The sequence below is a fragment of the Triticum urartu genome, chromosome 7, assembly GCF_003073215.2.
Source record: "Triticum urartu cultivar G1812 chromosome 7, Tu2.1, whole genome shotgun sequence".
Lineage (NCBI taxonomy): Eukaryota > Viridiplantae > Streptophyta > Magnoliopsida > Poales > Poaceae > Triticum > Triticum urartu.
In genome coordinates this window covers 664,093,405-664,115,240 of record NC_053028.1, presented here as the reverse complement: position 1 = coordinate 664,115,240, position 21,836 = coordinate 664,093,405, and the positions used below count along the sequence as shown (strand labels likewise).

The 21,836-nt window shown below is 47.1% G+C and overlaps 1 protein-coding gene across 2 annotated transcripts; it reads right to left on the bottom strand.

Moving 5' to 3' along the window:
• Nucleotides 1-5,530: 5,530 nt before the first annotated feature.
• On the bottom strand, nucleotides 5,531-7,898 carry LOC125519034 (DIMBOA UDP-glucosyltransferase BX8-like). 2 transcript variants are annotated; one of them, XM_048683915.1, is made up of 2 exons: nucleotides 7,281-7,898; nucleotides 5,531-6,603 (listed from the first exon to the last, which is right to left on the bottom strand). In XM_048683915.1, exons 1-2 carry the CDS (start codon nucleotides 7,777-7,779, stop codon nucleotides 5,720-5,722), a joined length of 1,383 nt encoding a protein of 460 aa, XP_048539872.1. In that variant the 5' UTR covers nucleotides 7,780-7,898; the 3' UTR covers nucleotides 5,531-5,719. The 2 variants fall into 2 exon arrangements, with proteins under 2 accessions (XP_048539872.1, XP_048539873.1); XM_048683916.1 differs by having other exon boundaries at nucleotides 7,290-7,894.
• Nucleotides 7,899-21,836: the final 13,938 nt, after the last annotated feature.

Below are 21,836 nucleotides of genomic sequence, written 5' to 3'. Positions count from 1 at the left end.
AAGAACAGAGTAACGCATTAGGCAAGATGACATGATGTAGAGGGATAAACTCAAGCAATATGATATAAACCCCATCTTTTTATCCTCGATGGCAACAATACAATACGTGTCGGTTTCCTTTCTGTCATTGGGATCGAGCCCCGCAAGATTGAACCCAATGCTAAGCACTTCTACCATTGCAAGAAAGATCAATCTAGTAGGCCAAACCAAACTGATAACTCGAAGAGACTTGCAAAGATATCAAATCATGCATATAAGAATTCAGAGAAGAATCAAATAATATTCATAGACAATCAAGTTCATAAACCCATAATTCATCGGATCTCAGCAAACACACCGCAAAAATAGTTACATCGAATAGATCTCCAAGAAGATTTAGGAGAACTTTGTATTGAGATCCAAAGAGAGAGAAGAAGTCATCTAGCTAATAACTATGGACCCGAAGGTCTGTGGTAAAATACTCACACATCATCGGAGAGGCTATGGTGTTGATGTAGAAGCCCTTCGTGATCGAATCCCCCTCCGGCAGATCGCCGAAAAAGGCCCCAAGATGGGATCTCATGGGTACAGAAGGTTGCGGCGGTGGAAAAGGTGTTTCGTGGCTCTCCCCGAAGGTTTCAGGGTATAGGAGTATATATAGGCGAAAGAAATTGGTCGGTGGAGCTGTGAGGGGCCCACGAGGGTGGGGGCGCGCCTGGCCCCCCTGGGCGCGCCCTCTACCTCATGGCCGCCTCGCTGCTTCCTTGACGTCCACTCCAAGTTCCTAGATCACGTTTGTTCCAAAAAAGATCCCCGCGAAGGTTTAATTCGTTTGGATTCCATTTGATACTCCTTTTCTGCGAAACACTGAAATAGGCAAAAAAAATAGCAATTTGCACTGGGGTTTCGGTTAATAGGTTAGTCCCAAAAATAATATAAAAAGGTATATTAAATCCCATTAAACATCCAAAATAGATAATATAATAGCATGGAACAATCAAAAATTATAGATACGTTGGAGACGTATCAACTACTTATAACAAGACTTCTCCCATGTCCTCAGGAACAAACGTAACTACTCACAAATCATATTCATGTTCATAATCTGAGGAATATTAATATGCATAATGGATCTGAACACATAATCTTCCACCGAATAAACCAACTAGCATCAACTACAAAGAGTAGTCAACACTACTAACAACCCACAGGTACCAATCTGAGGTTTTGAGACAAAGATCGGATACAAGAGATGAACTAGGGTTTGAGAGGAGATGGTGCTGGTGAAGATGTTGATGGAGATTAACCCCCTCCCGATGAGAGGATCGATGGTGAGGATTTCCCTCTCCCGGAGGGATGTTTCCCCGCCAGAACAGCTCCGCCGGAGCCCTAGATTGGTTCCGCCAAGGTTCCACCTCGAGACGGCGGCGCTTCGTCCCAAAAGCTTCCTTCTGTTTTTTTCCAGTGCAAAAGACACCTTATACCAGAAGATGGGCATCGGGGGGCTTCCAGGTGGCCCACGAGGTAGGGGGCGCGCCTAGGGGGGTAAGGCGTGCCCTCCACCCTCGTGGATAGTGGGTGGCCCCCCTCTGGTGCTTTCTTCGTCCAACATTTTTAATATATTCCAAAACTGACTTTCGTGGAGTTTCAAGACTTTTGGAGTTGTGCAGAATAGGTCTCTAATATTTGCTCCTTTTCCAGCCCAGAATTCTAGCTACCGGCATTCCCCCTCTTCATGTAAACCTTGTAAAATAAGAGAGAAAAGACATAAATATTGTGACATAATGTGTAATAACAACCCATATTGCAATAAATATCGATATAAAAGCATGATGCAAAATGAACGTATCAGCTCTCTGCACGGCGGCGAGGTTCCGTGAAGGTGGAGGTAGGGTGACAGCGGTCGCAGGGCGGCGGCGGCTTGGCCAGCTACCATGCTCCAGCGTAGCGTGGGGACTTTGTGGCCCCATCTAGGCCAGTGGTGGCTTGGGACCGGCCGAGCTAGTGGTGGCCTGGTTTGTCCCGGATGTCGTGTCCGGTCAGCTTCCGCTTCGGCGGTGGTGGCAGACCCCTCCCGTCCAGCTGTTTGCTGGTGTCCCCGGGTCCGTTGTTCCCTTATTCCTCCTCTTGGCCTCGTGCTGATGGCCTCAGGTTGGCGACAAGGTGGATTCCAGGACCGTGGTGACGCACATTGGTGGGCGGTTGGTTTGGTGGAGCACTCGGATCGTCCAGGGTGGCGAGGGTTGGGGTCGGTAGAAATACCTGTCAGCTCATCCGACATCGATGTGGTGGCGCCTGCGGGCGCCGGCGTTCCTTCCTGAAGTGCTTCGGGTATAATCCTCTCCTCATTGCCCTTCGCATACAGGGGGAAACCCTATGGCTTGTCCGGGCAGCAGCGGCGTCGTCGTCGCTTTCCTTCCTAAAGGTGTTTCTCGGTACGCAATGCTCTGGTGTGCTTGGTGCGTGGTGGGAAATCTCCGTCGGGCGCAACTGTTATCAATCTTCTTCATTTCGTCAAGCTGCCGGCGTCGGCATTTGTTTCTCTTTCTTCGTGTTTTCCTTTGGGCTTGGTTGTGGTGCGCCCCAACATGCTTGTTGTGTCGTGTGGTTGCTTTATAATATAAAGCGGGGGGGGGACCTTTTATCGTCATACATGGTTCAGTTTGCAAAGCGTAGAGCTATGGGCATGTCTGGTTACATTCTCAGGTAGGGCCTCGCTGAGAGCACAAAAACGAGCAAGGCTGAGCTAGGCATGGTTTCGAGAAACGAAGCAAAAAATGATGTTGTCAAGTTGTTTGTTTGCCTGCATATGGGGTCACTGCATCCCCTACTTGATGACGAAGTCGACGACGTGGACGCGACGATAGTCGCGAACGCCTCCAGGATAGCCTGATGAGCGGTAAAGTGGGCAAACTTGAGGTAGGGACACGACTCATAGAAGTGTGCGTGGAGGAGGTCGACGAAGGCAGCGTCGAGGAGGGAGCTGTCCGGCTGTGGGCAGAAGCGGAAGACGCGGCGGGCTAGGGCCTCACCGAAGTAGGCGGTGATCTTGCGCATAGTCCCGCCCTAGGACGCGGCCAACAAGGGTATCTACTTCACCGCACCTCCGCGGCCGACACGTTATCCTACTGCACAACCTCCTGCGTGTCGACCACAATGACCGGCAGAGCGGCCGCGACCGGTGGAGCAGCTAGCCTCTACCACCGAGCTCCTGGTGCCCCCACCGCCGAGAGACGACGACGTGCTGCTGTCGCTAGTGCGCATCCATTTAATGTCCCGCACGGAGTCAGCGAACAATTCGGCCGTGACGGCCGACGAGGGGATTAGACTCAGAGCGTAGGTGCTGCAGGAGGAGTCGACTGAAGATACATCTCCAATGTACCTATAATATTTGATTTTTCCATGCAATTATATTATCAATCATGGATGTTTTATATGCATTATTATGCTATTTTATATCATTTTTGGGACTAACCTATTAACCTAGTGCCAAGTGTTGTTTTTTTCCTTGTTTTTGACTTAAAAATCAATATCAAACGGAGTCCAAATGGAACAAAACTTTTTGATTTTTTTTCTTGAACCACAAGACACCCTAGAAGCTCCGGGAGGAGGCTAGAATGGCCACAAGGCGGCGACAAGCTCAGGGGACGCACCCCTAGGTGGGGCTCCAAGCTTGTGCGCCCCTGTGGCTCCCCTAACCCTAATCTTTCTTCTATAAATACCAAGTATTCCCCGTAGATCAGAGTGCACACCAAAAATACTTATTCGCCGCTGCAGGCTTCTGTCCTCGTGAGATCCCATCTTGGGGCCTTTACCAGTACTCTGTCGGAAGGGGATTCGATCATGGAAGGCTTCTACATAAACCTTGCTACCCTTTCGATGATGTGTGAATACTCTACCATAGACCTACGGGTCCATAGCTAGTAGGTAGATGGCTTATTCTCTCTCTCTTTGTCTTCAATACAATGTTCTCCTCGATATTCTTGGAGATCTATTCCATGTAATCTTATTTTGAAGTCTGTTTGTGGAGATCCGATGAATTGTGGGTTTATGATCAGATTATCTATGAATATTATTTGAGTCCTTTTTGAACTCTTTTATGCATGATTTATATAACTTTGTATTTCTCTCCTATCTATTGATTTGGTTTGGCCAACTAGATTGATTTTTCTTGCAATGAGAGATGTGCTTTTTAATGGGTTCAATCTTGAGGTGCTCAATCCCAGTGACAAAAATGGACATGATACATATTTGTATTGTTGTCATTAAGGATAAAAAGATGGGGTTTGTTCATATTGATTGGATCTATCCCTCTACATCATGTCATCTTGCTTAAGGCGTTACTCCGTTCTTGTTAAGTTAATACACTAGATGCATGCTGCATACCGGTCGACATGTAGGCAGGAGTCGGTCTACTTGCCTCGGACGTGATGCATATATACATGATCATTGCCTTAGATATCGTCATAATTATTCGCTTTTCTATCAATTGCTTAACAGTAATCTGTTTACCCACCATATGCTTTCTTTCGAGACAGAAGCCTCTGTGAAAAATATGCCCCCGGGTTTATTTTTATCATATTATTTTCAGATGTACAAAATCAAAAACCCAAAAATACCTTGTAGCAATTTATTTACTTTTATCTTATTTTGCACTTTTACTTATCTTCTATATCCATCTCTATCAGATCTCATCCTTACAAGTAACCGTGAAGTGATTGACAACCCCTTTATCGCGTTGGGTGCAAGTATTTGTTTGTTTGTGTAGGTGTGATTATTGGAGACTTATGTGTCCCTCCTACTGGATTGATACCTTGGTTCTTAACTGAGGGAAATACTTATCTCTACTTTTCTGCATCATCATTTTCTCTTTAAGGCAAAAACCAACGCAAGCTCAAGAATTAGCAACCGAGGGCGGGAGATTGAAGTAGCCATCGCCCGTGACGGTGGAGGATTTGGTGGCGTTGAGCTGGCCGCGGCCCGCTGCCGGTCCTCGAGGAGGCCCATGAGTAGCTCGACTGCTCGAGCATGGCGGTGACGGGCTCCTCAGCATGCTCGCACGCGGCGAGCGCTGCGGCCCTGACGTTGAGGTGGGCCCGACTGCCAGATACGGCGCGCGAGCGTGCCAGATTGGCGGTGTGGGCAACGATAGAAGAAGGAGATGACGGGATAAGATGATTAACTGCTAAGACGTTTCCAGCGAGCGACCCACCCGTGATTCCTCACATCGTTCGGGCCTGGCTAGCTGGAAACTGCCAATTCGTCCGTTCCCATCGAGTCAGACCCAGAGGTGCTTTAAGAACCGTGCCATCCAGACCCAACAGTACATACGTGTAACCAAACAGCCCAACATCAAAAAAATGTCCATACAGTGCCTGGTTGGACCTAATGCATGCAACCAAACACGTCCTATCTGTCTCACCCATTGTTTTGTTAAATAGGTTGTAGAAGTATTTCTCTTCCTATTTTTCCATGAAAAAGAAATGATTTTGTTTTAGTTGCTAATATTTCATTCCTTAGTACTAGCTATTGATAGAAGCACACCCAAGAATTATAGAAATCTTGCATTGATGATTGAGGAAGAGCCGCACTGAGCATGTTTACCGTCCCCGCAAAAAGAAAAAAGCATCACTTGACTCCCGTCCCGTTGCATTGCACTGGTCCATGAGCTAGAGACATTTCTTCTGTTGCAATTCACGGACATGTTTTCTAGCCATAGTCTAAATAGTTAAGTGCTAGCTTAAACACTGAAATCCACTAAACGTTGCAAAGCAACATCAGATGTCCCATCTTCATCAGTACACTTGCTCATCGCATGCCTCAGATCTTTCATTCTTTCCCTGACCTCTTCACCTTCCTTTCCTTCCATCAGTCTTGTGATGGCCGCCTGGACGCCCCCTCTCTTCAGCTGGTTCTCCACCTCCACCCTAACCCCCACCTTCCACACATCACACACATACCTGCTAGTGCCCATCTGATCGCTGGACAACGGTCTGCATATCATCGGCACGCCTTCGGATATGCTCTCCGTCGCCGAGTTCCAGCCGCAGTGCGTGAGAAAAGCGACCACAGACGGATGCTTCAGCACCTCCTGCTGCGGAGCCCAACTGACTACTCTACCTCTGCTACCTATCTTCTCTTGCAGCTCTTCAGGGAGCGCGCTGAGCTCACAGCCGTGCACCAGCCCCGGCCGGACCACCCACACGAACGGGCGCTGGCTGTCGGCCAGGCCCCAGGCCATCTCCAAGAACTCGTCTGTGTCGATGCCCACCAGGCTCCCAAAGCTCACGTAGAGCACAGAGTTTGGCCGTTGTGTGTCCAACCAGTCCAAACAGCTGCGATCTTCTGTCAGTAGGCTGCTATGGACGGATAGAGACGGCGTCATCATGTGCAGAGGGCCGACGGCGAACACCGGGCGGGCGATCTCGCTGCGGATCCTCTCGATCTCCATGCCCTCCATGTCTTCGGATGTGTTGATTATTAGGCCGGATGATTGCCTCACGCCGGCGACGATGTGGGCGAGGAGATCGGCGTACGCGAGGTGTCGAGCCATGTCCATCACGCGATCCAAGTCTCGTACAAGGAAGGGGGGAAGCTCCTCAACTGTAGTGTTGAAATTCGACTCTGTGGACAGGAGAGATGGGGACAATCATTGAGTATATCACAGATCAATTTGAGTACGCAATATTTATTGCTGCTCTAGATCACGGACTAGGCACACACGCACGGACATGGATACACACACGACTACACGAGCTATGCAATCGAACAACAAACACGTGCACTAGATGATGGATTCATCTCCCGTCTGTTTCTTGAGAGCTGGATCCGACAAACCGCACATGACTGGTTGGCTATTGGGTGGGTACAGTTTCTGAATCCAAAACCTTATCTTCGACCATCCGCTTCATATATCCATGCCATGTTGTATTTTTCTTTTGCCGCGACATGCATGTCAGGTTCCACACTTTAAAATTCAAGTACAGCTTTTTAGACGGATAAAATGCAAGTACTTGTACTGGCTAGATCTAAGTTTTCCATCGAGCACCATGTTACTACTAAGATCATGCTAATGGTAATTCAGATCTAGCTCTCGCAAAACAAACAAACAAAAAGGTAATTCAGATCTAGCAACGCCGGTTAATTGTGTCTTTGTTTTCGGGAATGGACATCTGTAATGTAAAATTGTAAATAGACTGCGGATATCATTCGGTTATAATTTTCTCTTGTTCGACAAACTGAAGAAAACTAGACCTCCAAACTCCAAACAAAGAAGACAACAATGGCAATTTGGTATATACCCTGCGTACCTTGGACGGGCAAATAGCCCTTGTGGCACAGGCTTGGGTACGCCAAGTACACCAGGAACCTGGCGGCGCTGCTGGTCATGAGGGCCAGAGCGGCCACGCCCAGCTCCCTGGCCACGGAGAGCGGCGCGAACCAGTCGACGTCGGCGACCACGAAGGCGACGTGGCCGTCCTCCTCCTCTCTAAGGGCGCCGGCCAGGTAGTCCCGGAACGGCGCCGCACAGTTCTTGTTCAGCGCGAAGACGAACGACGCGATGTCCTCGGACGCGGCGAGCTCCGGCGGTATGCTGTCCGGGATGGTGACCAGGCGGTAGTCCGCAGGGAGCTTCCGGCGGTCCGGCGCGCGGGTCTCCGGGTGGAGGATAGTGACCGCGAGGCCGCGGGAGTGCAGCGCGACGGCGAGGCGCAGCATGGGGTTGATGTGGCCTTGGTATGGCAGCGGTAAGAGGACCACGCGGCGGCGGCCGCGGTTGGTGCTGCTGGTTGGGGCCATGGTGATTGTGTTGGGCTGTGAGCCTGTGAGTGCGTTGTGTGGAGGAGGAAAGCTTTGCTTCTTTGTCTCGGAGAGAGATGCTGTCCTCTCAAAAATGTCAGAGCTAGTTTGGTTTTTGTACAGAGCTGCACATGGCTGGTGAAATGCCTTTTCAGGCCTGGACGTACTACTAGGATTCTCAATGCTTTTTTGCGTGGTTAGGAAGACCAGGCGTAACACCCGCCAAAAAACAAAAAGAGAAGGAAGACCAGGGCGAAAAGTGTATGGTTCCTTTTACGAGAGCATAGACCCGGAGTACTACAACTGAGCCCCTGCGTCGCCCTTCGTGGCGACACGAGGGAAACCCTAGATCGAGCGCCCGCAACCCCCCTTCTTCCTCCCCCACGGCTCGCCGCCACCGGAGGAGCGGCCGGCGAAGTCCGCGCCGGCTCCACGGAAGGTGGCGGCGGGGCCCTTTTTCGTTCAACTAGCTAGCAAGGCACGCGGCGAGAGGCTGCTGCAACGGCGGCATGGGGCAGGGCCATGGCGGCGCGAAGCCCGCGTGCTCGCTAGGAGGCCCTGGCCGGCGCGCCGTGGCGCGAGATCCGCGCGGCTAGAGGCTCTGTGGCGGCAAGATGGGCGCGGACGGCGCCCCCAGCGCGGATCTGCTGGGTGGCCGCCTTGGGGGCTCCTGGGTCTGCGATGGCGCGAGATCCGCGCGGCAAGAGGCGCCAGGAGGTCGCGGTGGGTTCGCGGAGTGTGGAGGCTAGGCGTCAAGGCTGTGAGGGACCCGCAGTTGCCGGAGCTGATCTGGTTTCCAGCAGGCCTGCCGCCAGTTGCTCGTCGCCCGACGGCGTCTGGATGGTGGAGGTGGTGCCGGCGGATGTTGGTGGGCTCCTCCCTTCGAGCGTGCTCACGTCCGGCTCCTGGAGCAGGGGCGCCGTCAAGCCTGGTGCATGACGAGTCTCAAGCAAACCAGATCCAACACGGACGTCTGGTCCTTGCGCGCGGCGGTGCGGCCCCGTTGCTTTTGGCTTGGTTTTGCCCTGTTCCGGCGCGCGGCGGCGCGGGTCGGTCTGTTTTGGTCGGGCATTTGTTTTCCTGTTGCGCTGCAGTGCAATCTCTCGCCCAGATCTGCGCATGGAGGCAGAGGACGGCCATAATCGACTTGGTTCGCCCAGGTCCTGCGTGCGGCGGTGTGGACTGGTCAGGGTGGCGTGAGCTCGCTGGGATTCTGCGTGCGGCGGTGACAATTTTCGTGTTTGGTAGTGTGTGCTTGGTCTTGCTCTGCCCAGTGGCGCTTGGTTGGTCTCGGATCCTAGATGGCTGGTAGAAGACTCGGCTCCGGATGAAAATCCTGCATTGACTCTGTCGATGCCAACGGTAACGGCATCATTAGATGTCGTCTTCTTCCTTGGAGGTATCGTTGTGGAGGTCGTTGCTCTTCCTACCCCATGGCTGAGGTCTCCGGGCGAAAGCCTAAGATCTGGCTCAGTCAGATCGGGTGATGATGATGTCCTCAACATCATTTCCTCCTTGGAGGCGTCGTCTTGGAGACCTCAACGATGGATTCCGATGGTGTGCATGGTTGCTGGAGGAGCTTGGGTTTGTGGTGGTGCCGGCAGGATCTTTTTCGATTCTTTTCTTCTTGCACTAGCCCTTTTGCTGTGCTTTCCTCCTTTGGAGGGGCTCTTGTAACACCTTCTTCTGACCAATGAATTTGGTAGATCAACTACCAACATTCAAAAAAAACAGAGCATAGACCCGCATAACGTCGACCCGCATAACGTGTTTGCAGTTCGCGAAAAAATGACTTTGCGGGCCGACGCGGGCAAAGGTAGAGCCAAACCTCGTAAACGGATCTGGAAAAAAAGATATTCACAGTAGATGCTCTTTTATGGGTCGGCTACACAGAGTCTGTTCAAGCGCCGCCGCTTGGACCCGCAAACCAAAAACCCTCAATTGAGCGAATTTCACGGCAATTCCGATAAATGAGTTCAAATTCAAACAATAAAACATAGTAGGGGCACAAATAAAATCATAGTTTTGTAGGACAAACGCAAAAGGACTTGCAAACGACCACGTCCGTCACTCTTCACTCCGCACCACCTCCATCGAGGTCATTGCCGCCCCCGAATCCACCGCCGGCACTTGTTCCAACTCCGGCACCGAAATCACCGGCGGGCGCGCTGAATGCATCGGCGATGTTGGTTCCTAATCCTGATGAGAAACCATCGCCTGCACTGTAACACGCATCGGCCGAAGCAAGCATGCGCCTCTTCAAGATGTATCTCCTTGCCATACCATGCCATTCTTTGGTGAGGTCGTCCATGTCATTGCGGTCCATTGTCATGATCCTATTTTGTTCCACAAGAAGCTTGGACATGGCTTTGTTCTCGACGGCACGTGCTCTTCTCTCCTCAATGGCCGCCTTGCGCGACCCCTCGTCCTTGAGCAATTGCCACTTCTCTTGCTTCTCTCGGGCCTTCTTCTCAGCCAACTCTTTCTTTGCCTCCAAGGTATTCGCTAACATCAACTCATTTGATTGCACCATGGCATCTATTTTATCCCGCAAGCTCGATGCCTCGTGTTCCCTCTTGATCTTCTCCTTTGTCTTCTTGTCACCATCGGGCTTGTTCAAGTTTCTTGGGCCATCACCATCCTCATCTTCATCCATGTTCGTAAGTGCACCTCTCTTCGGTGGGTATTCCTTGTCAATCAACTTCCACTTCTCGCACTCTTTGAGCATATCCCAACAATGCTCTAGCTTAAAAAAATTTGCCTTCAGATGCTTACGTATCTTTGTCGGTGTTGGGGATCGTAGCAGAAATTAAAAAAAATTCTATGCATCACCAAGATCAATCTATGGAGTATTCTAGCAACGAGGGGAATAGTAGTGCATCTACATACCCTTGTAGATCGCGAGCGGAAGCGTTCAAGTGAACGGGGATGATGGAGTCGTACTCGCCGTGATCCAAATCACCGATGACCAAGTGCAGAACGGACAGCACCTCCGCGTTCAACACACGTACGGTTGGGAAGACATCTCCTCCTTCTTGATCCAGCAAGGGGGAAGGAGAGGTTGATGAAGATCCAGCAGCACGACGGCGTGGTGGTGGATGCAGCAGGATCCCGGCAGGGCTTCGCCAAGCACAAGCGGGGAGGAGAGGTGTTACGGAGGGAGAGGGAGGCACCAAGAGCAAGGTGCGGCTGCCCTCCCTCCCTTCCACTATATATAGGGGCTAGGGGGGCGCATGCCCCCTTGGTGATCCCATCTAAAAGGGGGGGCCTGGAGGCAACGGCCCCCTTAGGGTTTCCAACCAGGGGGGCGCATGCCCCCTCGGGGGGCAACGGCCCCCTAGGGTTTCCAACCCTAGGCTCCTTGGGCCCTTGGGTGGGGCGCACCAGCCCATCAGGGGATGGTTCCCACACCACTTCAGCCCATGGGGCCCTCCAGGATAGGTGGCCCCATCCGGTGGACCACCGGGACCCTTCCGGTGGTCCCGGTACAATACCGGTAACCCTCGAAACCTTCCCGCTGGCCGAAACTGGACTTCCTATATATAAATCTTTACCTCCGGACCATTCCGAAACTCCTCGTGACGTCCGGGATCTCATCCGGGACTCTGAACAACTTTCGGGTTACTGCATACTAATATCTCTACAACCCTAGCATCACCGAACCTTAAGTGTGTAGACCCTACGGGTTCGGGAGACAGGCAGACATGACCGAGACGCCTCTCCGGTCAATAACCAACAGCGGGATCTAGATCCCATGTTGGCTCCCACACGCTCCTCGACGATCTCATCAGATGAACCACGATGTCGAGGACTTAATCAATCTCGTATTCAATTCCCTTTGTCAATCGGTACGTTACTTGCCCGAGACTCGATCGTCGGTATCCCAATACCTTGTTCAATCTCGTTACCGGCAAGTCACTTTACTCGTACCGTAATGCATGATCCCGTGACCAACCCCTTGGTCACATTGAGCTCATTATGATGATGCATTACCGAGTGGGCCCAGAGATACCTCTCCGTCATACGGAGTGACAAATCCCAGTCTCGATTCGTGCCAACCCAACAGACACTTTCGGAGATACCTGTAATGTACCTTTATAGTCACCCAGTTACGTTGTGACGTTTGGCACACCCAAGGCATTCCTACGGTATCCGGGAGTTGCACAATCTCATGGTCTAAGGAAATGATACTTGACATTCAGAAAAGCTACAGCAAACGAACTACACGATCTTTGAGCTAAGCTTAGGATTGGGTCTTGTCCATCACATCATTCTCCTAATGATGTGATCCCGTTATCAATGACATCCAATGTCCATAGTCAGGAAACCATGACTATCTTTTGATCAACGAGTTAGTCAACTAGAGGCTCACTAGGGACGTGTTGTGGTCTATGTATTCCCACATGTATTACGATTTCCGGATAACACAATTATAGCATGAACAATAGACAATTATCATGAACAAAGAAATATAATAATAACCATTTTATTATTGCCTCTAGGGCATATTTCCAACAGTCGGGCTATTTTGTCCTACACAATTTAAACAAAGTCAAATGATGCAATCATTTCATATGATGCAATATGATGTGCACAACTTGGGACGTGAAAACGAACTCACAAAGTTGGATTCCATAGTTCCACTTGGAGGTGCATTGCGTACATGTTCCAAGCAAGCTACCCAACGGCTGCAAATCAGCTTGATCACGTCCCAACACCCTTGGAACGGTCGAAATGTCCGTGGTGTCCTATTGGGATGCTTGGCCATCATGCAGAAGTATTGATCTTCGATTCTTTGCCAATATATCTTAGAGGTTTGAGATGTACCCGTGCAAGCATCAAGAGAGACCACACTCTAAGCCTTGATCAAGATTTGATCTTCCAAGATCATGTAGTTCTTCGACCTCATGTTTTTTTTGCTTGCACTTCGTCATACAACACCTCATCTACCTCCTACACTCCATCTTCACCACCGTGATCATCCACGCCACCCTCCGCTTCATTCTAATCGAAATCAGCGAACGGGCCCTATCAATGTCGACGGCGTTGGTGTCCAACAAGTTCACGAACTCGGCTGTGGCATTGTTCGAACCACCTCTACATTGAGCGGCATCAAGTCAAGAACAACCACAAATGCCGAAAAACCGAAGCAAGAACAAGAGACCGAAGATGCAAACCTTCCGGCCATTTCATCGAACACCTCGCTTGCGGTGGTAGCAGCGCCGTTGAGCGGCATCGCCGGGGAACATCTCGCCGGGGCGGGGGGAGTGGACGAAGGCGTCGACCTTTTCGTAGCAATCTTCTTTCGCTTCACGCTCGAAACCTTGGTCAACTTCTCCGCCGGCGTCCGGGCAGATCGCGCAGCGGCGGCGCCCGGCGCGCGTGCCTTTCCGGCGGGGCTAGCTGGATTGCCGCCCTTCACGAGAACGTTGCCCTGCCGCTAGCGGGCAGGCGCGTTGGGGCCTTGCGCGACGGCGGGGGCGACATGGCCAGCGACGAGATCCGCCGGAGGGGATTGCGCATGCGCGACCTCCACGGGGCCGGGGGACTGCTGGAAGGCTTCCATGACGGCGAGGTACATCGGGGAAGATGGACCAGAGCTCGCGGAGGCGGAGCAACGGTGGCCAAGGAGGGGGGAAGCAGGAACGGCCACGCAGAAATTTCTCTCGCGCCAAATCTTGCCGCGGATAGGGGGCGAGCTCGGGTCGGCCTCCCACCCCATGAATCTAAAGATTGAGGGCGAACTTTTGCCGCGCCCCGCAAATATTTTTACAGGTCGAACGCATTTGCGAGGTCTGTTCGGACGGGATTTTTCGCACCGACCCACATTTTGACGGTTATTTTGCGGGTCGGGGCTTTTTATGGGGTCTGCTAGAGATGCTTTGAGCGCGCCTATGTGTCGCTTGTAGCGAAACCATTGGGCAGCCTCAGCGAGCGCGAGTCTGGTCCGGCGCACTGTGCAAAGGCCACAAACTCTTTTATCTTTGGGCGATGATAGGCGCTGGTGCGCCGGCCGAAATTTGGGCTGGTCTCCTTCGAAGGGTCATGCTTGAGAGGTGATGGAAGAGGTGGAGCTCATCCATGACTGCTGAGCGCAGGAGGTAGGTGGGGATGGAGCCGAGGAGAAAGGGGGCTAGGCGGATGGAATCAAAGACGCGTGAAAGGATAAGATGAAAAGAGGAATTGGGAGAAAACAAGGCTGGGCGGTGGGGGTGGGTTTAGTTACGCATGTGGCTGGCGCTGCCCCAGCGACCGACCGACGCAGTGGTTCGGTCGGCTCGCCGTTCCTAAACGTTTACCTTTTTATTTTTTATTTTTTCTCTATGTTTTTTGTTGTCGTCTTTTGCTTTCTTTTTTTACTTTGGTTTATACTTTCAAATATTTTAAATATATACATTACGAACAACTCTTTGCATAAAAGAATTGAAAAATATTAATCAAGTATCTGAAAAATGTTAAATGTGTATAGAAGAAATGGTTCTCATGTATATGAAATTATATAATTTGTATGATAAAAGTTGATCATGTATTTAAAAAATATTAATTATTCATTTTAAAAATGTTAATCAAGCATTTGAAACATGATAAATATGTATGGAATTTGTTTTCTGATGTATACAAAATATATACAATGTGTATGAGTTTTTTATGATGTATTTAAAAAAATAAAGCATTCAAAAAATGTTAATAAACTTTCTGAAAATTTTTACTCAAGTATTTGAAAAGTTAAATGTGTATAGAATTTGTTTTCTTATGTATAAAAAATATACAATCGGTATGAAAATATTGAAAAATGTTAGTCAACCATTTGATTTTTTTAAATGTGTATAGAAAAATGTTTCTCGTGTATACAAAAAATATACAATATGTATGTAAAAAGTTGATCATCTATTTATAAAATGTTAATCAAGTGGTGTAAAATGTTAATCAAATATTTGGCAAATGCTAATAGAGCATTTGAAATATGTGAAAATGTGTATACAAAAAACATTTCTCATTTATATACGAAAACCAATGAAAACAGACAAAGAAAGAAACAAAATAAAAGAGTGGAAAACCAAATAAAAAATAAAGGAAAAACAAAGTAAAAATGAGAGAAAAACACTAGAAAATGGTGAAAACAGAGAAAAAGAAAAGTAAAACCAATGAAACTGAGAAAGAAATGAAGAAAACCAGTGAAGAAAGAAAAAATAGGAAAACTAGTGAAGAAACAAAAAAAAGGACAAAAAGAAACCGGGCAAAACCTAACAAATCCAACGAACTCGACCAAAACAAGTGAACGAGGAAAAATATACGAAAATGGGCTAGCCCAATACCTATAAGTGGGGGGTAAATTCCAGTGAGGCATATGTTAGTTTTGCTATAAGCAAGATATAACATTTGCCCCATGATTTAGGGCAAGTATTTGGTTTTTTATTTTTTGAGAGAAAAGTGTTTGTTTCCTAGACCGGTCTGCATTAGGTTTAAAATTTCAGCCCATGGCCCATCTATCAAGAACTAAGGCGATAAAATGGTAGATATGTTATTCGAGAAGAATCATGATGAGGCCAAGCGTCGGCTTCCTGCTGAGGTCATGTTTAACCTCATTTTTTTGTAAACTTGGCAACAAGAGCTATATGTGCGAGTGTAATGCTTCTCAGTTGGGAGTTGTAGAATGTTTATCTATTAGAGTAAAAAAATTCTTGTAGGCCATCAACAAAGTCAGAATTGCATTCAGATTGTTTAGATAATATGTGTCTTCCAAATCTTCAGTGTTCATATATTTTATAAAAATACCTATTTTCTCATTATTTTTATTTATGTTTATGTTGTGACATGCACCTTTGCCAGGTGCTTTTTGAATCAAAAAACATATATCCATCAATCACCCTAATTCAAACTCATACACTTGAAACCCAAACTTGAACCAACTACGAGTCCATTAGAGTAATGATTCCTCTCTTATACACACAACTTTTTTAAAAATAATGGAGATAATCAAAAACTGCAAGAAAGCACAATACTTCAAAACATTGCAAACATGTGTATACAAATCATGTCACATCCCTAAAAATTATAAGAGCCAAAATAGATGGGCGTGACAACGCACACCATCAATGGTCTAGTTGATTGAGTGATTGCCTCCCATTGATGAAGATGAACTGCATGCACATGCACATCTATACCTACTCCTTGGTTTCTTTCTGAGTTCATGAAGATTTCACCAATAGTAGTAATTAGGAAGGATCCAGTGTTAATTATCCCTAATTAATCTTTTATATCTAAATAGCTAGCCCCCACTAACATATTTCTCTCAACATGCAAGCATACCACCTCATCACTCAACATGCATGAAAAAAGGCTCACCTCAACATGCAACTATGCATAATAAAAATCCACCTCAACATGCAAACATGCATGCATGGAAAATTCCATTATTGTGCTATTAGCATTTAATTCTTATATATAAGTTCAAAAACTACTATTTCAAAGATCCATTTTTCATATAACCAAAACCTCATTGAAATATTGCAAAACATTCTGCAACAACGTGCGGGAAATCATCTAGTTTACCTAAATGATAACGCCCACACATGTGGGCTGGGACCACTTCGTCCGAACGCCCTCTCTACCATTAGATGCACTGCATCAATCTTAAAGCAGGGCGCACAGCCACGTCAGCAATAGCGATCGTGCGGGTTGTTCGGGTCCTCGCCCGAACGTTGTCCTCTGTCCACTCCTCGCTCGCTCACTCGCATCCTTCTCGTTGACCCACCCCCACACAAAGCGAGTGAGCAGAAAGAGAGAGAGGATCCCGATGATTGAGAGAGAAGATTCCGGCTCCGTGAAGTAGCCGGCGTCCTCGCCGGCGACCGCGATGGAACAATTCCCATTCACCCCCTCCCCAGCGGCTCCCTTCCCCAACACTCCTCACTGTCTTCTCCCCCTTTTCATCGCCGGATATGAAGACGGGCTGCCGGCGTCGCCGAGATTGGCGGGTGAGGTCGGGTCTCGTTGTCTCCGCATCGAGCGCGCGCACCTCCGCCTCAATTTGGCACTGCGTCGCGGACGAGGAGCCGACGGAGCAGGGATGCTTCTGGCAAGGCAGGCCACAGGTGCCGCCGGCACCATCCCTTGCGACCAGGCGACGGCGAGGGTGCCAATGCCCTCCAACCAGCCCCCGCATCCAGCACGGGGTCGGCAGCGGCGGGGCTGGCGCAACATGCATCAACGACAATGTGGAGACGCACGGTGGATTGCTCGAGGGCGTGGAAGCGCACGGCGTGCCCGACATCATAACCTCCCCCGCGCAGCCGTTCCCATGGCCGGTGGCAGCAGAGCCGAGGCGGGCCACTGCAGAGAGGAGTTCCATCGACGAAAGGATGGCGTCGCGAGTGTGAGGCGGGCCTGTGTAGTGGAGGCGGGCTCGCCACCGATGCTCTCCTCTAGTTCCTGCCATCGTCCTTCTTCACTGGACTCCTCCGTGCTCACCAGCATGTCCCCAAGGTGAGCTACGTCTTACCCCTGCTTCCTTCCCTCAATATTGATAACGAAGGCGTTGTGCCCGTTGAATTTGTGGCTGGTGAACGTGCCTTGAGTTGTCAGATTTCGACTGTCAGAGTACTTGTGTTGTTTTTCGGCATCATGCAGTTTGTGTTGTGAGCCACATTGTAATTGACTTACCTAAACCTTCATTATACCTTACCATGTTTTAGCATTCAGAAGATTCGTTTGTTTTATAAATGAACAACCTGTGCCAAGGTGCCCATTTTTTAGTGCGATGATCATTGTCAATTGATGATCAGTTTTTTGTTTTCATTTTTCAATATGATGTTTTGTGATAGTTTTTTATATCAATCCTCCCATGTTCAATCCATAGTTGCCACGGTAATTTTCAATCCGTCTTTTTCATGTTTTTAGTATTGGATGGGACATAGTAGTTGCCATGGCAATTCAAATCTTCACGGAGAGGATTAGACCGTCGTCCGTGTCATGTGTTGTTTTTTTGCCATGTGTTTATGTGTTTTTCTTGTGCATTGTGATCTCATGAAGTCCATCACATTCATGTTTTCCGAACATGGAAAATTTCAACTTTCCTTTGTAATGCTCTCATGGTAGGTTCTTCAAATTTTGTTGTTTTTATATTTGTCATGGCAATTCTATCTTTGTTGACATGGCAAATATAACTACACATCCATGGCAGATTCTACACTTTTTCATTGCCATGGCAATATATAGTTTTCACTTGCCATGGTAAATTAAGTACCTACATTGCCATGTCAGATTTACTTGTTAAATTCTGGAAAATTCTAAAACACTACAAACTTCTCCAGATCCCACGTGGGAAGGGGGCTGCGGTGACTAGGTCATCAAGGCACCGATGCAAGGGGAGGCGATAGCCGCGGCGCGAACGACAGAGCAGGCGACAACGTATCCTTCATGGGGGTGGGCCGGCAGGCGGAGGTCACCACCGCTATCTTCGGGCGTGGCGGCCTCGAGACGGCGGGGCGCTTCCAGATGCGACGGGTGCAAATGGGCCCGGCCATGGGCGCGCAGGTGTCTGCCGCGAGTTTTGCATCCTCCTCGCCGGCGGCCACTTCCAGATGCGGCGGGTGTTGATGCGCTCGGCCAGTGGCAACTGGTGGTCGAGCTGCATGCTCGAGGCGAGCTCCCGTGGCTCGTGGCGCTGCTGTGCGCCGTCGTCTAGCGTAGCACGCGCCCAAGCTGGAGCGATTCTTATGCCTCACTTTTCTACGGCGAGCTCCACCATTGCATGTATGGGCCAGCACATACAGTACGTTTGTCATCTCTCCTATGACTTTTCTAGTATGCCTCTACCATTTTTGCTTGATGGTTGTGCAGCATGTTGAGGAATATGATGATTTTTGCTCTTAATTTTTGAAGAGGCAAGTTAGTTCAGGTGACACATTTACCCTCACCCCGATGGTATAGTTGCCATGGCAAATTTACCTTTGAGCTAACTAGAGTGTTTGTCATGTGAAAAAAAAGTTACAGATTTGCCATGGCTAACTAGAGTGTTGGTCATGGAAAAAAATAACAGATTTGCCATGACATAAATTTAGAACAAATTGCCATGGAAAAATGTTTAACAAATTTGCCACGGATAAAAATAGCACAAAGAAATGATGGAAAATATTGCGATGGCAAATACACATGCAAATTTGCCGTGTTATTTTTATTAAAATGCCAAACTTTTTAGTTTTGAGTTGCCATGGCAACTCAACTTTTTAGATTTGCCATGATATGTTGCCACAGAACTAACAAAAGGGTTGTGTTTGCCATGTAAATAGGATGTGTTGCCATGTTTTCCTTTGCAACATGGCAATTTGAGTTCTATGAGAGCATGGCAAATGTAGTTTAATATGTTGCCATGTTCATGGCGACTTCTGTGTTGTTTCACATACACGGCAACTTAATACCAAAGAAGATGTCAAGTCTTGTTTAAACGCCATGGCAAGTTTGAACATGCCTTTTGGCATCGCAATTTTTGATCATTTTTTGTATAATTTCACATTCGTGGCAATTGTTTTCACATAAGCATGGCAAATTCGATAAAAAAAAACCCACAAAATATTTGAATATGCATTTTGCCATGGCATTCGAATATACATTTTTTCCATGGCAAGTTTGACAATTCTTTGTGTTATTTCCATTACATGGCAAATGAATGACACCAAATATGGCAAAATGTGGTAAAATACCATGGCAAATTTGAACATTCCCTTGCTATGTGAACTATTCATCATTTTTATAACATTTCACTATATTGCAAATTTATTTATATTAGCATGGCAAATTTGATATAAAAAAATCCATGGCATATGAGAATAAGCATTGCCATGGCAAGTTTGACCTTCTTTCCGTGTTGTTTCACATACACGGCAATTTAATTACACAAAGATGGCAAGTTTTGATAAAATACCATGGCCAGTTTTGAACATGCTTTTGCCATGGCAATTTTTGATCTTTTTTTATTATTTCACAATCATGGCAATTTGGGTAAAATACCATGGCAATTTTGAGCATGCTTTTGCCATGGCAACTATTGATCATTTTTTTCACATTCGTGGTAATTTTTTAATATTAGCATGGCAAATTTGATTAAATATTCCATGGAAAATTAGAATACGCTTTTGCCATTGCAATTTTGATCTTTCTTTTCGTGTTGTTTTATATACACAGCAATTTAATTACACAAAGATGGCAAGTTTTGATAAAATAATACCATGGAACATGTTTTTTCCATGGTAATTTCTAATTTTTTTATTATTATTTCACAATCATGGCAAAGAAATCATATATAAGCATGGCAATTTTGACAAAAATCCAACAGTAAATTTGTATATGCACTTGCCATGGCAATTTTAATCTTTTTTTGTGTTGTTTGATTGGCACAGAAAAACATACACAATTTTTTTAATCCATTTTTTTCTGCCCCCATGATATAGATGCAAATTTCCATGAACTTTTCCTGTTTGGTTCATTTTTTTAATATAAAAAATATCTTTTTTTACCATGGCAAATTTTGCTTGTTGGTACGACGGCATTTTTTTGGTTTGAACCATTGGGATTTTTCAGTACTAGTTTGTTTGTCACTCTTATCTATTATGGAAAATTCATCTTTCCGTTTTATAGGATGGTAAATCTGGGCTCTATTATCACAGAAAGACGGTGTTTTTATTTGTTTATCATCCCATGAAAGTCTATGTATCATGATATATATAACATTTTTCAACAAAGTTGCCATGGTCCATGGCAAATATAGCCTATGCATCATGCAACTTATAGTGTACGGATGATGATCTATAGAACATTTTAGTTCATGTCATTTTTGGAACATATTTTCTTTCTGCCATGACAATTTAATATGTTTTGGTAAACCCTGCCATTTTTGTAAAAAATAACATGATGGCAAGTCGTAAATGTAGTGGCAACTTTTCTGAAAATTCACATAGTTTTTTCTACTTTTAAAGTTGTTGGATGGCATCATAGGCTTTTTTTTCTCGCCGGAAAAAAACCGGGGCTTCTTTCTCTTTACTAAGCTTGTAGGGCCCAACATAGAGAAGGCATGTAGGGCCAATATGATGGACGCTCGGGTGGTGGCAGCGATCGCACTGCACGATTCGTTCGATCCAGCTGACTTCCTACCACACGTGTGGGCAATTCTAATGTTCGCCACACAACGTCGTGTGGGCTGCCTGCGGGTATGCCACACAGGGTTGTGTATCGGATGGCCATTGTGCCACACGTGTGACAGTTATCGACGTCCTTACTTTATGAGTGTTTATGTAAATATTTTCTTCATGAAAGTGATGATATTGATGTAGTATTATAAATACTCATGTATTTATTTTTCTATTAGCTTAGTCAAAGTTTACAGAGCTTAACTACAACACGTACGTACCTTATTAGGAGCCTTGGAGGCATTCTGAAACGCCTCCAAACGCCAGCGTACACGTTTGAAGGAATTCAGAATTTCTGCTAGAAATGGTGAAATGGTATAGAAGCGGAAGACCTTCTAAGGAGGGAGTAATAATCTCACTATAATTTAAGCTTAGCTTTGATCAACTTTTATATGCACTATAAGTTGACAAGGAGGGAGTGATAATGTCACTAGTTCTAAAAAAAGAGTAATAATCTCACTAACTACACAAATAAATTCAATAACGCTACCCATATGTCCGGCACTCTAACACTAGCTATCAAGTGAGAAAGGGAGCTTAAGGTGGCTGTTTAGAACAAACACATAAAACACGTAGATCATTTTCCAATTTTCTTCAACGGGCTCGACACCACTCTGTAATATTTTATGTTATTAAGATACTATTACACATTTCTGTAGAATGGCAGCTTGCCCGCTTCTTTTTTCACTTGAACACTATTATCCAAGAATTTGACCATCTAAGTGTTAGAGTTATGTCGAATATTGTTGTATCAGGTAGGTTACTGTTGGACTTGATTTTGGACTGTGTGTAGATAGAGTAAAAGTTGTGTAGACACTTGTATCCTAGGGCTCTCATATATATCGAGGGTAGACACACGATGCAACCTATGCC